At 37.2% G+C, this 12,711-nt stretch overlaps 1 protein-coding gene across 2 annotated transcripts; it reads right to left on the bottom strand.

Annotated features, from left to right (window-relative positions):
- Window positions 1-2,147: 2,147 nt before the first annotated feature.
- On the bottom strand, window positions 2,148-10,234 carry LOC121315981 (heat shock protein HSP 90-beta). 2 transcript variants are annotated; one of them, XM_041250634.1, is made up of 12 exons: window positions 10,128-10,234; window positions 8,636-8,779; window positions 8,253-8,459; window positions 7,892-8,051; window positions 6,919-7,052; window positions 6,504-6,815; window positions 6,219-6,384; window positions 5,749-5,939; window positions 4,493-4,640; window positions 3,845-4,113; window positions 2,972-3,305; window positions 2,148-2,762 (listed from the first exon to the last, which is right to left on the bottom strand). In XM_041250634.1, exons 2-12 carry the CDS (start codon window positions 8,777-8,779, stop codon window positions 2,650-2,652), a joined length of 2,178 nt encoding a protein of 725 aa, XP_041106568.1. In that variant the 5' UTR covers window positions 10,128-10,234; the 3' UTR covers window positions 2,148-2,649. The 2 variants fall into 2 exon arrangements, with proteins under 2 accessions (XP_041106568.1, XP_041106569.1); XM_041250635.1 differs by lacking the exons at window positions 2,148-2,762; window positions 2,972-3,305 and adding an exon at window positions 3,659-3,756.
- Window positions 10,235-12,711: the final 2,477 nt, after the last annotated feature.

Below are 12,711 nucleotides of genomic sequence, written 5' to 3'. Positions count from 1 at the left end.
CCCGATTTTAACTTGAATTATTTTTCAATTTAAGGATAAATCCAATAAATCAGCCAAATTTGGTAGTAGAAGAGAAAGCTATCCACAACCTGTCACAGTGTGATGAGAAAGAAAATGTGAGGATGTCCCTCTTCAACAGGAGATGGGAGGGACTTCCCCCTCACAGCAGGGCCCTGATAGGACAACTTTTGTATATATGCTTAGTGATTGATGGTCAGAGAGGCTCTTCACATTCAGTAATGGTTGTCATTCGAATTGAAAGGGAACTGCAAAGTCCATGAGTACCACAGAGCTCTCTGAGCCAAGTTCTCCATAGAGGAAAAATCACCAGTTGCCTGCTTCACCCACCCTACTATTGAACGACCTTAAATAAAAATAAATTAAAAAAAACTGCCACAAGTTCAAGTGAGCCCAAACAAGCAAGCAATCTTTAGTTCGTCATTGGTAAAGCAAAAACGCACAACTGAGGTAGTTTGTAAATCGTTTCATGTAATTAAAAAGGCTAATCCTAGTGTTTGATTTGTATTTATTTTTTGTCTTTTGCCTGCTTGTTCTCTTGAGCTTGTTTCAACAAGATATTTGTTTTCAAAACGTTTATGTACAATTTTCAATCACTTTTTAAACGTTATATATATATAATATAGCTATCTATATATATATATATATATAATTATATATATATATATATATATATATATATATATATATATATATATATATATAATATATTAGTATACAATCAAAATCGCGTAAAAGAGTTCGGTTTTTATGGCTGATCTACCCCCCGCTGTTTCACGCAAAACGATTACAAACGACCATGTTAGGTGTGGCGAGTACAGGTAGCGAGTAGGGACAGACTGTAAAAGAGCCCCGGGTGTATTAGAGAGAGAAAAAGATTAGTTACGACGTGGCTGTGGCCCACATCAAATTTAATTGTTGTTACAGCACATAGCTGTTTGTTAATGTTTGGTACATTTCGGATATTTCTCAAACAAGTGTATTTTAACATGCTTTTTTAAGGCTTGCTTTGCTTGCACTGAAATGTACAATTGCAATTTTATTTTACCGTTTAAAATCAGAACAATAAGAAACCAGCAAATGTGTACACAGGAGCAAAAACATTACAGGGGCAGTTCAACAGGAGAGAAAAAACTCAGGGGTCACAAAAATGTTATTTTTTTTAATCAATATCTTCTGGATGATTTTGTGTTTTTTTGTTTTTATAAAGAGACGACCTTTAAAATGGCAAATTTTTAAGTTTGTTATTTTTATCTTTCAAACATGTGTCTTCGTTTTGTAATGTCCCCGTCAAGTTTGTCAGAGAAAAAACTCAGGGGTCACAAAAATGTTATCTTTTACATCAGCGATACTTTCCATATTCAATCACAAAACATACATGCATTGAATATGAGTTTATATTAATCCTGCACTAATTATGTCTTTTTAGGAAAGCTATTAGTACTTCCTGTAAACTTCTCAGCCCAACCCATTGCTTCAAAATACCACTGATGTACATAAACTACTTGGTTTCAAGAAACATGCAGATAACTGCTTTTGGGGAATATAAACTGGAACCAAGGTCTCAAGTGTAAAGACAAAACCTAAATATATGTAATACTAATGCAGAATTGTAGAAACTTTAAACAACGTGCATTAACTCAACAGTATTACATTGAAGTCTCTCAAATGTGTTGTTGGTTTATTAGAGGGTATGATCCATTGCTAATTATATATGCATAACATTTTTTTGTGGGTGATGCAATGTCATTATACTATCCAGTATTAATTCATTATAAGCAGTCACAGACAAGCAAGAAACTTATCTAATTTTGAACTAGTTACAGAACTTATGAAACAGCATTTAAAATGGTTGAAGGTACTGGAAAAGTGTGTGTGTGTGTGTGGAGGGGGGGAATTAACCTGTTGGGTTCAACTTTGACAAAAGCCAACATGGTTTAATGGAAGTGGACTTACCAATACAGGTGTGCAAGGCAACTAAAATGCACATCATATAATGTTGCAAACTCAAATCCCCAGTTGCTACTGACCGCCAATTCTATCAAACCTGTTTTCATTGCAGTGTTAGCTACTAACTAAATGTAAGAAATGGCCAAAATACAGGCAACAGTAAACCACAGTCACACAAATGAGTTTAAAAGGGTTTCTTTATTTCTTTGAAAAAACTGAAAAGGACAAAAACAGACTGAACATGGGCATTTCTTACTTCAGGGACATAATTTGAGACAGCACTGATATTCCAAGAGGTTATTCCCCCATGCAAACAGTGCATGATGCACCAAATATTTAAATTCCCCTATCAAGCAACACCAGGAATCCAGAAAGAGCCACACCAATTTACATCCAACAGTCCCTTTAAAACACTTAACCCAAGAGGATAGATTTAACACTGCGTGATGCCAACTGATAAATCCACCTCAATAGCATTTGCCAACAAGTTTAAAAGACAACTCATACAGGCAGCTACACCGAGTTGTAATCTTTATAGCATCACTGTAAAAATGTACAGCATTTTCAGGACTCCCAGGTGTTAACCAGATTACTGCCCCTTAACATTTGCAAGAACACCATTTCTTCAAAAAATTAAATAAAAAGTCAACATTGAGGTAAAGTCTAGCTTTGAAGAAGTCTTTAGTCTACTTCCTCCATGCGGGAAGCATCATCCTCCCCTTCAAGTGGTGGAATCTCATCAGGAATGGGTGCAGTGGTTGGTTCTTCCGTTGTCACTTCATCATCATCAATGCCTGAAAAAAAGCAAATATAAAAACCATGTTCAACAGTGACAATGCAGGTTGATATTCAAGTACCCTGCATTTAGAATGCTGTTTTACAAAATTACTGAGCTTTTAAAATTTATAAGAACCACTGAATCTCATACCGGTTAATCAAGCAAGCATAAAAAAAAAAAAAAAAAAAATGAAAATTAGGCCCTGGAATTGTCACACAAACTTACCAAGACCAAGTTTGATCATCCTGTAGATGCGATTCGAGTGAGTCTGAGGATCTTCAAGAGAGAAGCCAGAGGACAGCAGAGCAGTCTCAAACAGGAGGATGACCAGGTCCTTCACAGCCTTGTCATTTTTGTCTGCTTCAGCCTTCTGCCTCAGGGTTTCAACAATTGGGTGGTCAGGATTGATCTCCAAGTGCTTCTTGGCCATCATGTAGCCCATGGTAGAGTTATCTCGAAGTGCTTGAGCCTTCATGATTCTCTCCATGTTTGCTGTCCAGCCATAAGTGCTGGTGACAATGCAGCAGGGAGAGGAGACCAAACGATTGGACACAGTGACCTGGAAAGGAAACACGTTCTGGTTACCTCAGTAAAATTTCCTGCCATTAAAAAGGCTTAAGTTAACACACAACATGCACAGTATTTTAAATTAAACAAGATGCTCAGAAATTGGATCAGCAATACTCATAGCTGATTAAATCTGTTGGCATAGCATGAACAGAGGATGCACCAAACCCATGGACAGTACAACAAGGAACATTCCATTAGTAAAATGCAACCAGCACAACAGACTTGGCCCACCCCTAAAATAAAAGGCTTGATAACACCTGTTCTACTGTATATAGACATTTAAATACACAGCAACCTCAAGATCCTGTTTTCGCAATGATCACAAACTGGCACTCATGGTGAAAAAAAAATACCTGGGGGAGGGAGGGGTGGGGAGGAAAAACTGAACCAGTATCACACCGATACTTCAGTGCCTTTACAAAGAATCTTCAGTTGTGTTACTACGATGCGAGAAACAGAAGGATATACAATTGTTTAGAATCACAAAAAAAAAAAGAAGTTTTATTTAAGAAACTGCAAAACCCCTACTTTTTCAACTTTCTTGTCCAGGATCTCCTTCATGAGTTTGCAAAGGTTCTCAAATCTACTCTTATCTTCCTCCATTTTTTTTTTCTCCTCTTCATCCTCTGGAAGCTCCAGTCCCTCCTTGGTGACAGAGACTAAAGTCTTCCCATCAAACTCCTTCAGCTGCTGTACACAATATTCATCAATGGGTTCCGTCATGTAGATCACCTCAAAGCCACGCTTGCGCACACGCTCAACAAATGAAGAGTTAGCAACTTGGTCCTTGCTCTCACCTGAAAGCACAAGAGAAACACAAAAACCTCAGGTCAGGGAGAAGGGTCTAGGTCAGCCAGGGTGTCTTCTGCTCACCGCGCACCAGCGACCCCTGTAGTCTGGCCGGGCGCCTGTGGGCTTGCCCGTTAGCTGCTTTGTCCTCCTATGCTGTAGCTCCTGGGCAGCTGCATGGTGAATCTGCAGTTTTTAAAGAAGAGGTCGGCTGACGGCACACGCTCCGGAGGACAGCGTGCGTTCGTCTTCACCGCTCAGAGTCAGCACAGGGGTGGTAACGGTAAGCCAAGCAAATAAATAATTGGCCATTTCAAATTGGGAGAAAATAAATTGGCAACAACTAGAATTTTTTTTTATATTAAAAAAAATTCAACACTCCCTTACCAGTGATGTAGTAGATGCATTTCTGGTTCTCCTTCATGCGGGAGATGTACTCCATCAGAGAGGTCATCTCATCCCCAGACTGAGAGCTGTGGTATCTCAACAGCTCCGACAGCTTCCTGCGGTTCTGGGAATCTTCATGGATACCAAGCTAGGAGGAAACATTTTTTAAATAAAGTGCAATATCAGTAAATGTCCCACACTTTTGTTTATTCAGAATTTTACCAAAACAGGATTGTTTTTTTAAAAAACATCACGTACTGGATGTCCGTTTATCAATTTGTACCTGGATTTAGCCACTATTCAATATTTTTCCGGTACTACTTTTTAGGAAATAGATTAAAATGCAGTATTTTGACTTCAGCATTGTAATAAGCAGCCCTACATCACATCGAGAATACAGCATGTATGATTAGACATCAAGGCTCAAAAGAACAATCAAACATCACACACTGGTTCCTGTTCAAACGTTACCCGATTCTGTTGGCCAATCAAATTCCGATTATTGTGGCAATTGCAGGGCATCTTAAACTTGACCAAACTAAATGGAAATACTTATGAATATAATAGTGGATGAGGAATGGAAAGTAAATATGTTTGAGCATTCATAAACTTAAGTGTTTCAAAGTTTACAAATAGCCAAATCAGAAGTGGGTTGCATGACACACAGCGTTGTAAATACCGCTGCACTGGATACACATGTTCACACTGACAACTGAAGAATAAGCAACACATTAAGCTAAAAGAAAGTGAACAGAGACAAGCCATCAATTTCTGCAGCTTCACATACTAAGAATGCAGGATGGCCATGTTAATGAATTAGAGCTCTGCTGGACTGCCACCATTTTTTGCAGAGGTGTGTATTGACCGTGTACTGTCTCAGCTAAAGCGCTGCCTAACGCCAACTATCTTAAATCGTAAAACGACAGAATAGCGATGCTTTAGATTGGTAAAAACACATGGCACACATTGGTGAAGAGGTCCAGTGCGATTTGACGCATTCCCGGACAGATTGGGCCACCCAGTTCTGTCAATTTTTATGATTAAAGGCAATTATGATTACCCGTCTTCTTATGTCATGTCCAAACGTTAGCAAAGTATCAGCTAACTGAGAAATGTGTCCCTGACTTGCAGAGATTCTGCTTCATCACTTATGCATCAGTCCACATGTGATGTGTGTATACTTTACCAGATTTTCCATGTACAGCCACACTAGTGCATTTGTTATCCTCTACAACTTAGTCAAGATAAATACCTACCTTCAGGTTCTTGGAGAAACCATCATATAATTTCTTGTAGTTTTCTTTGTCCTCAGCCAGCTCAACAAAGAGTTCCATGCACTTCTTAACTATATTCTTGCGAATAACCTTCAGGATTTTGCTCTGTTGCAGCATTTCTCTGGAGATGTTCAGGGGCAAGTCTTCAGAGTCAACAACACCACGAACAAAGTCTAGAAGGAGAAAACATTGTTAGTTTCAATTTTTTTGTTGCGCACTGTGAGCAACTGAATAGTACTGTGAAAATATTAGTGCGCAACATCACAATAGCTCATGGATTTTAGTACAAAAAAGACAATTTTCTTGAAGTTCTACTAATAAATCATTAAAACACATTTTATGAAGTGTGGATCAAACGAGTGCTACAGCGATAAATGGCTAGTTAACCCAACTATCACAGTAGGTGAATGTGACCAAACAGATCAAGACCACCTATACAATTTAATTCTTACTCAGGTATTCTGGGATGAGCTCTTCACAGCTGTCCATTATGAAAACCCTCCTTACGTACAGCTTAATGTTATTCTTCTTTTTCTTGTTCTCGAAAAGGTCAAAGGGAGCACGTCGTGGAATGAAGAGCAGGGCACGGAACTCCAGCTGACCCTCAACAGAAAAGTGCTGGGAAAGGAAAGAGACCAATTAATCTGGTAGTTTAGAATTCTGACATATACAAAACTTCAGCTTGGTTTAAAATTCCTTTTCAAATGCACCATACTATAGCCAGCCAAAGAACTAACCTTAACTGCAAGATGGTCCTCCCAGTCATTGGTGAGGCTCTTGTAGAACTCTCCATATTCCTCTGTTGTGATGTCATCAGGATTTCTGGTCCAGATGGGCTTGGTCTTGTTCAGCTCCTCTTGGTCAATGTACTTCTCCTTAATTTTTTTCTTCTTCTTCTTGTCCTTAGAGTCCTCTTCATCATCCGAGCCAACATCCTCAATTTTTGGTTTCTCTTCATCTCCCTCTTCATCCTCTTTCTTTTCTTCCTTCTCTGTCTTTTCCTCTTCTGCTTCATCGTCGCTGATTTCCTTTTCACGCTCTTTTTCCACCTACGGATTCAAGTATTACTACTTGTAGGTTATGCAGAAACACATTGAGAGATGCAATATGATTACATCCTAGGAACATGTATCTAGAGTTTGTTATACTTACATATAAGGTGATGGGGTATCCAATAAACTGAGAATGTTTCTTAACAACCTCCTTGACCCTCTTGTCCTCAATGTATTCCGTCTGGTCTTCCTTCAAGTGCAAGATGACCTTGGTACCTCGGCCAATGGGCTCACCTGCAGGCAAAAGAACAATAGCATACCAATCCAGGGTTCAAAATTAACACCCACCAAATGCAGGTTGATTTGGTCTGGTGCTGGTACATTCCACACAGTGGTGCGGACATTTTAATTTCAGTTTTCTAGGTGCCTATGGACACAGGAAAAGGAGTCACTGATTCTCTCACTCATTCAGGTATTTGCATAGATCTAAGATTTATGGCCTGTGGGGAATTTTTGTACAGTCTGCGATGCCAAAAAATCTTAAGGCAACAATATGCAGAGATAAGGAAAGTGTACCTTGCATTGAAGTTGCTGCCAGTCTTCGTGAAATTTCCCAGACATGGTCCAGTGAAGCGGAACAAGGAGGTGTTCTATGCTAGTGCAGGTAAATTATAACCTATTTAATGTTTTTGTTCATATAAATAAGGCAAACATCTATATACGCTACATATTTTTTAATTTACTATTATCACCATCATCATTTTTCGTGTTTTATCACTAATACACTTGCTGGGTTTCCCCAAACATGACTGGTGCGGTAGACTGAAATAATACTGTCTACATTCTTCAGGGTGTCTAAATTATGACCATACGTAACTATTAAACAAAATACAGCAGGATATCAATATATTCTATAAATTGTAAAAAAAGAAAGTCAGGGTGTTTGTGCTTGTGTACTTGGGATATGACTATACTTGCGCATTAACAGCATCAGCTACAGTTTGCCAGGCTGCCTTTTTTTAAAAAAAGTGACCAGGATCACTATGCAGCCCACAAGAAAGCTATCCAGTCAAAATGACCAGACATGCTATTTTGCAGTTCCTGTTATAAAACTCCTCTTCTATATTACTTACCAGTGTCAACTTTAACAGTGAAAGAACCTCCAGCAGAGGACTCCCAGATGTACTGTTCGTCATCATTATGCTTGGTAACAACCACAACCTTCTCTGCAACCAAGTAGGCAGAGTAGAAACCAACACCAAACTGACCAATCATAGATATGTCAGCACCAGCCTGAAAAACCAAGCCATTACAAATTAAAACACGACAATGAATTTAACATGACTACATTCTCTCATAAGGATCTGGAAGTAGCAGTCAGCATTATTGTGAAAAAGTATAGCTAACCAAGTGAACAAAAGCTCTCTCTCATTATATATAAAGTACCGAATTATGAGTTGTAATGATGTACTGGAATACTTAGTGATAGGATACCTGCAAGGCCTCCATGAAAGCCTTGGTGCCAGACTTGGCAATGGTTCCCAAGTTGTTGATGAGGTCAGCCTTGGTCATGCCAATCCCAGTGTCGATAAGAGTGAGTGTACGTTCATGCTTGTTGGGAATGATGTCAATCTTTAGCTCTTTTCCGCTGTCCATCTTGGTAGGGTCTGTCAAGCTTTCATATCTGATTTTGTCCAGAGCCTAAAGACATGGGGGAAATATATAAAAAAAAAAAAAAAAAAAAAAAAAAAAAAAAGTGTTAATCTTGCAAAAGGAAATGTATAAAATTTATCTTTACTGGGCACAAGTTGCATTTCCAAATCTCTCTATACACTTAAACATCGATAAACAACTTAATTAGAAATTAAGGTACTCACATCAGAGGCATTGGAAATAATCTCCCTGAGGAAAATTTCCTTGTTAGAATAAAAGGTATTAATGATTAGAGACATAAGCTGAGCAATCTCAGCCTGGAAGGCGAAAGTCTCAACCTCCTCATCTTGACGCATTTCTTCTGGCATCTAAAAAGGAGAAAAAAAATGCTACAGTTAACGCAGTACTTCCTTTCATCAAGATGGGGGTGGGAGGGGGTTGATTTAGTTACACTGGACAAGCACAAACTTATTTAAAATTAACAACGTAGCGTTCTAAAACTAAATATAAATGTGGTTGTTAATTTTATAGGAACAAATAGTAAATATTACAGAGAATGAAACGTATCCTTACGCAGGGGTCCTGTAATACAGATTACAAAAAAAAAGCTACATTTTGGGAGGAGTTTGGCTTCAAATATGCACAAGTGTGTCAGGCATCGACTATCAAAACGATGACAAACTGAATGAAGCATTGTTTTACTCTCTTCCAATGGTCCTAAGGAAAGCTAAAACCAGAACTAAGACATAACTTATAAAAATAATAATAAAAGCTAAAACATTTAAAGTACACAAGCAAGAACTCCATTTTGTTCCCTTTCTGCAGAATCATTCTGGCCATCTTGACTTTCCTACTGCCGGAAATTACGACAGTGCGGAATATGGCGACACACACAAAGCATTTTAACGGTCAACACGTGGGTAACATTAGTCGGGCCGCAACAAAATCGTGATTAAAAACATACGAAAAAAAATCCACAGTCATACTACTTAAATTAAATCGCTCACCAATCTGATTGCCAAGGTTACACAATTTCCAAAACTCGAAACCTAGGCAATGCGCACATTAAAACCAAAAATCAAAAAAACCTTTTAAAAAAAAAAATCATGGTCAACTGCAAGCACAGATGTTACCCAAACAAATCCCGATATTCAAGCATCGTTTCGAATGAAACCTCCATGACCAGAACCAAGGCCCAGAGATGTGGTGATGGGAAGGAGGTACAGTAAGTATTACATAATAACAAAGCACAGCATTGTCGCAGACAATTAATGGGGGAGAATCGCAATATGGATAAAAGGTAACAATCGCCTATAAAAAAAATATCACTAACCGCAGCGACATTTAACAAAAAGGGGACCGTCTAAAATTCAAATAAACGTAGTTAATAATGACGGTGTTTTTAGTACCAAAGCCTTTTATATTACAATGTAGAAAGTTACACCGAGGCTTGTAGGGCTACACTGAGTATTGGGCCAATATATATATATATATATATATATATATATATATATATATATATATATATATATATATATATATATTACACACACACACACACACTTAATAAGTCGGTATTTTTACCACGTGATGCTCAGATACCGGCTTTTTTCACGCTCGTTATTTCAATTCTAAGCGCTTTGATTCTTAATTTGACTCTACGCCAATACATCTACCTACATATTTAAATACGATTACACTGATAAAGAAACATACCTTGGCTAATTTCTTGATGGTTTCTTAGAACAATCGTTCGCAGCTTTCTCCGCTGTCCCTTAACCCTCTGACGCTAGAAAATTGAAAGGGATTTCCTTTTAAATCAACGTTGTCTTTATAGTCTCTTCAGGAGCGGTTGTATCCCTCCGCTTAAAGTAACAGGCACGCATTTCAGATTGTTCAAGCTAGTACTACATACAGTACACTGCTTCCATTTTGTTTGTTGTAGAGAGCTGTGTTTAAACATTGGTCCTGCAACAGAACTATAATTACCAATTAACAAAAGCACTACAGAAAGTTAGCAGGAGGGTATTGCATTAGTAATAATAACAACGGCGATAAAACACTTACAAAAGGGTTTCCACTGCAATGTATTGTAATAATAGTTAAACGTTACCTGTGATCGGTCGTTTGATGGCACGAATAAATACTGCATATAATAAACTCACTAGGGATATATTTATTGTAAGGGTAGAATCAGAATGTAACGATTGACAAGTTATATATCATACAAAATATATATTTTTTTTAATGTTAGAAAAAAGATTTGTTTGCCATGTCTGCATGGTGCGCTACTACTAGATCAGTTCTTTTAATGTATCATAAACATTTGTGCAATGTATATTTCCCCTAAATCTGTCGTTTAATGACGGTGGTTAGCCAATCTGATGCTGTTACCCTCTCACAGCTATAGCCATATACATTTCCCGTCCTTAGTAAGACATTGAATAATGGCAAGCATTATGAAACAGCTCAGCAATTTTGTAACAAAGAAAAACATACTGAAATCTTTAAACTTTTGATTTATGAAATCGATAATTACATTAAATAGAAATATTCTGCAATACCACAATATATATTTTAGGTTCTTTAATTTTCATGGCAGTGCCTATGTTTTCTATTAATCGATAAACATGTTTGCGTTTCTAATGCAGTTAAATACTTAGTAACCCCCCATGAACATGAAGACTATGTTTGTAATATAATTATGTTATATGTAGCATACTCTTTATTTTATGTAAGGTATTTATAATTATTACACTTTACAAAAATGATTGAGAATAAAAATAAAAAGCACTAGGCTTAAAATTACAACTACTTCATCTTTTGTCAAATTACGCGTAAGTTTATTAACATTCATTACTGTTTTTGATAATATCAATCTTGGAAAACATTTTAGACTAGGACTATTTACTGCATGGGAGGGATACGATGACAGCATACGTGGGTGTGCTGAGGCTTTTCCAGCACTTTCCATGGAAACCCCGCCCTATTTTGTGACATCACCTGCCTGTCAATGCAGACCTACAGTTACCAAGCTGTCAACATTAGTGAAACTGGAGCCGCAGTTAGATCTGCTACAATTCCATGGCAACAGCAGTTTTGCAGGACAACAGCCCGCCACGCGTTTAGTCGCAAATAAGTTTTACTACTCCTCTTCGCATATAAAACAACAGCGATACTAACAAACTGAAATCCATTTTAAAATGTATGTCTTACATTTTTTTTTTAAATCTAGCATTGTAAATATTGTTTTGACCTCTAGATGCAATGGCAGAAGCATTTATTCAGTGCTTAATTATTCTATTGTAACCCGTTTTCATTACGTTTCATTTTAAATGCTCTCTAGGCACGATGGTAGATCTTGCTAGTTTCTCCTCTTACATCCTACTAAAAATTTGTATCTGGTATGCATTACTGTATAACTTAGATAGCAATATGTATAAATGTTTATTTATTAGGGTACAAGAGAAATTATTTCGGATAAGCAGTTTGATAAGTATGTCAGTTTTAATTTTTTGATATTTAGGTGCAGATGTGCAAAGATGGGCCAGTCGCAGTGCAAACATACCATAGTTTGCATTTCCGTTACGAGAATTCGCAAAGTGCACAATTTGTGGTATGTACTAAGCAAAAACATGTTAATGAAGAGAGACACAATATGGACTTACTAATTTAAATACTATTTGCGTCATCTTAGCGAGGTCTCTAACGAGAGTTGTGCGGCATTTTTTTTTTTTTCAAATAAAATGGCGGCAGTTGAGTTGTGGTTTGCTAGCAGAGGGTGCACAAATCAAAATAGCATTGTTTTTGTTAATGTAAACGTCATCTGTACAATGCATTCTGTTCCTAATTCATTTGACCTATTTTAAATATAAATATAAAATATAAATCATTGCACTCAAATAACACTAATGTTGCTACCTATGTGCTACATATTACATTATGTAAAAATATAAATCAGTACAGTAAGCCTATACAGTACAGTAGTAAAATCAAATGAATACCTAGCACACTTTCTTTTTTGTGCTTTAGCCTGCTGGTAACACAAAATAAATCATGCTGCTGCTGCATTATATACACATTGGTGTACAATGTGAATACAAGATTATTTTAAATTGAAACTAAATGATTTTAGAGTTTTTTTTTATTTAATTCTAATTATTATTATTTTTAATTTAGTCTACTTAGTACCCTAGACAATGAAAACGCAATAACTCTAGGTCTACAGATGCTCAGAATGAGCTCGAGGGTTTAGCGACACGTGTGTATATTGCTCCCAATACGCTGGGAAAACCAGAAA

This window comes from Polyodon spathula, chromosome 5, assembly GCF_017654505.1.
Source record: "Polyodon spathula isolate WHYD16114869_AA chromosome 5, ASM1765450v1, whole genome shotgun sequence".
Taxonomy (NCBI): domain Eukaryota; kingdom Metazoa; phylum Chordata; class Actinopteri; order Acipenseriformes; family Polyodontidae; genus Polyodon; species Polyodon spathula.
Note: the sequence above shows the minus strand (reverse complement) of the source record. Positions and strands in the feature narration are given on the sequence as shown.

Excerpts from the sequence above, each read along its gene's own strand:
- LOC121315981 (XM_041250634.1), bottom strand. The coding sequence starts at position 8,779 with ATGCCAGAAGAAATGCGTCAAGATGAGGAGGTTGAGACTTTCGCCTTC. Across the intron at positions 5,940-6,218 it reads GCTCATCCCAGAATACCTGA|ACTTTGTTCGTGGTGTTGTT; the intron begins GTAAGAATTAAA and ends TTCTCCTTCTAG. Across the intron at positions 4,641-5,748 it reads GTTTCTCCAAGAACCTGAAG|CTTGGTATCCATGAAGATTC; the intron begins GTAGGTATTTAT and ends GTTTCCTCCTAG.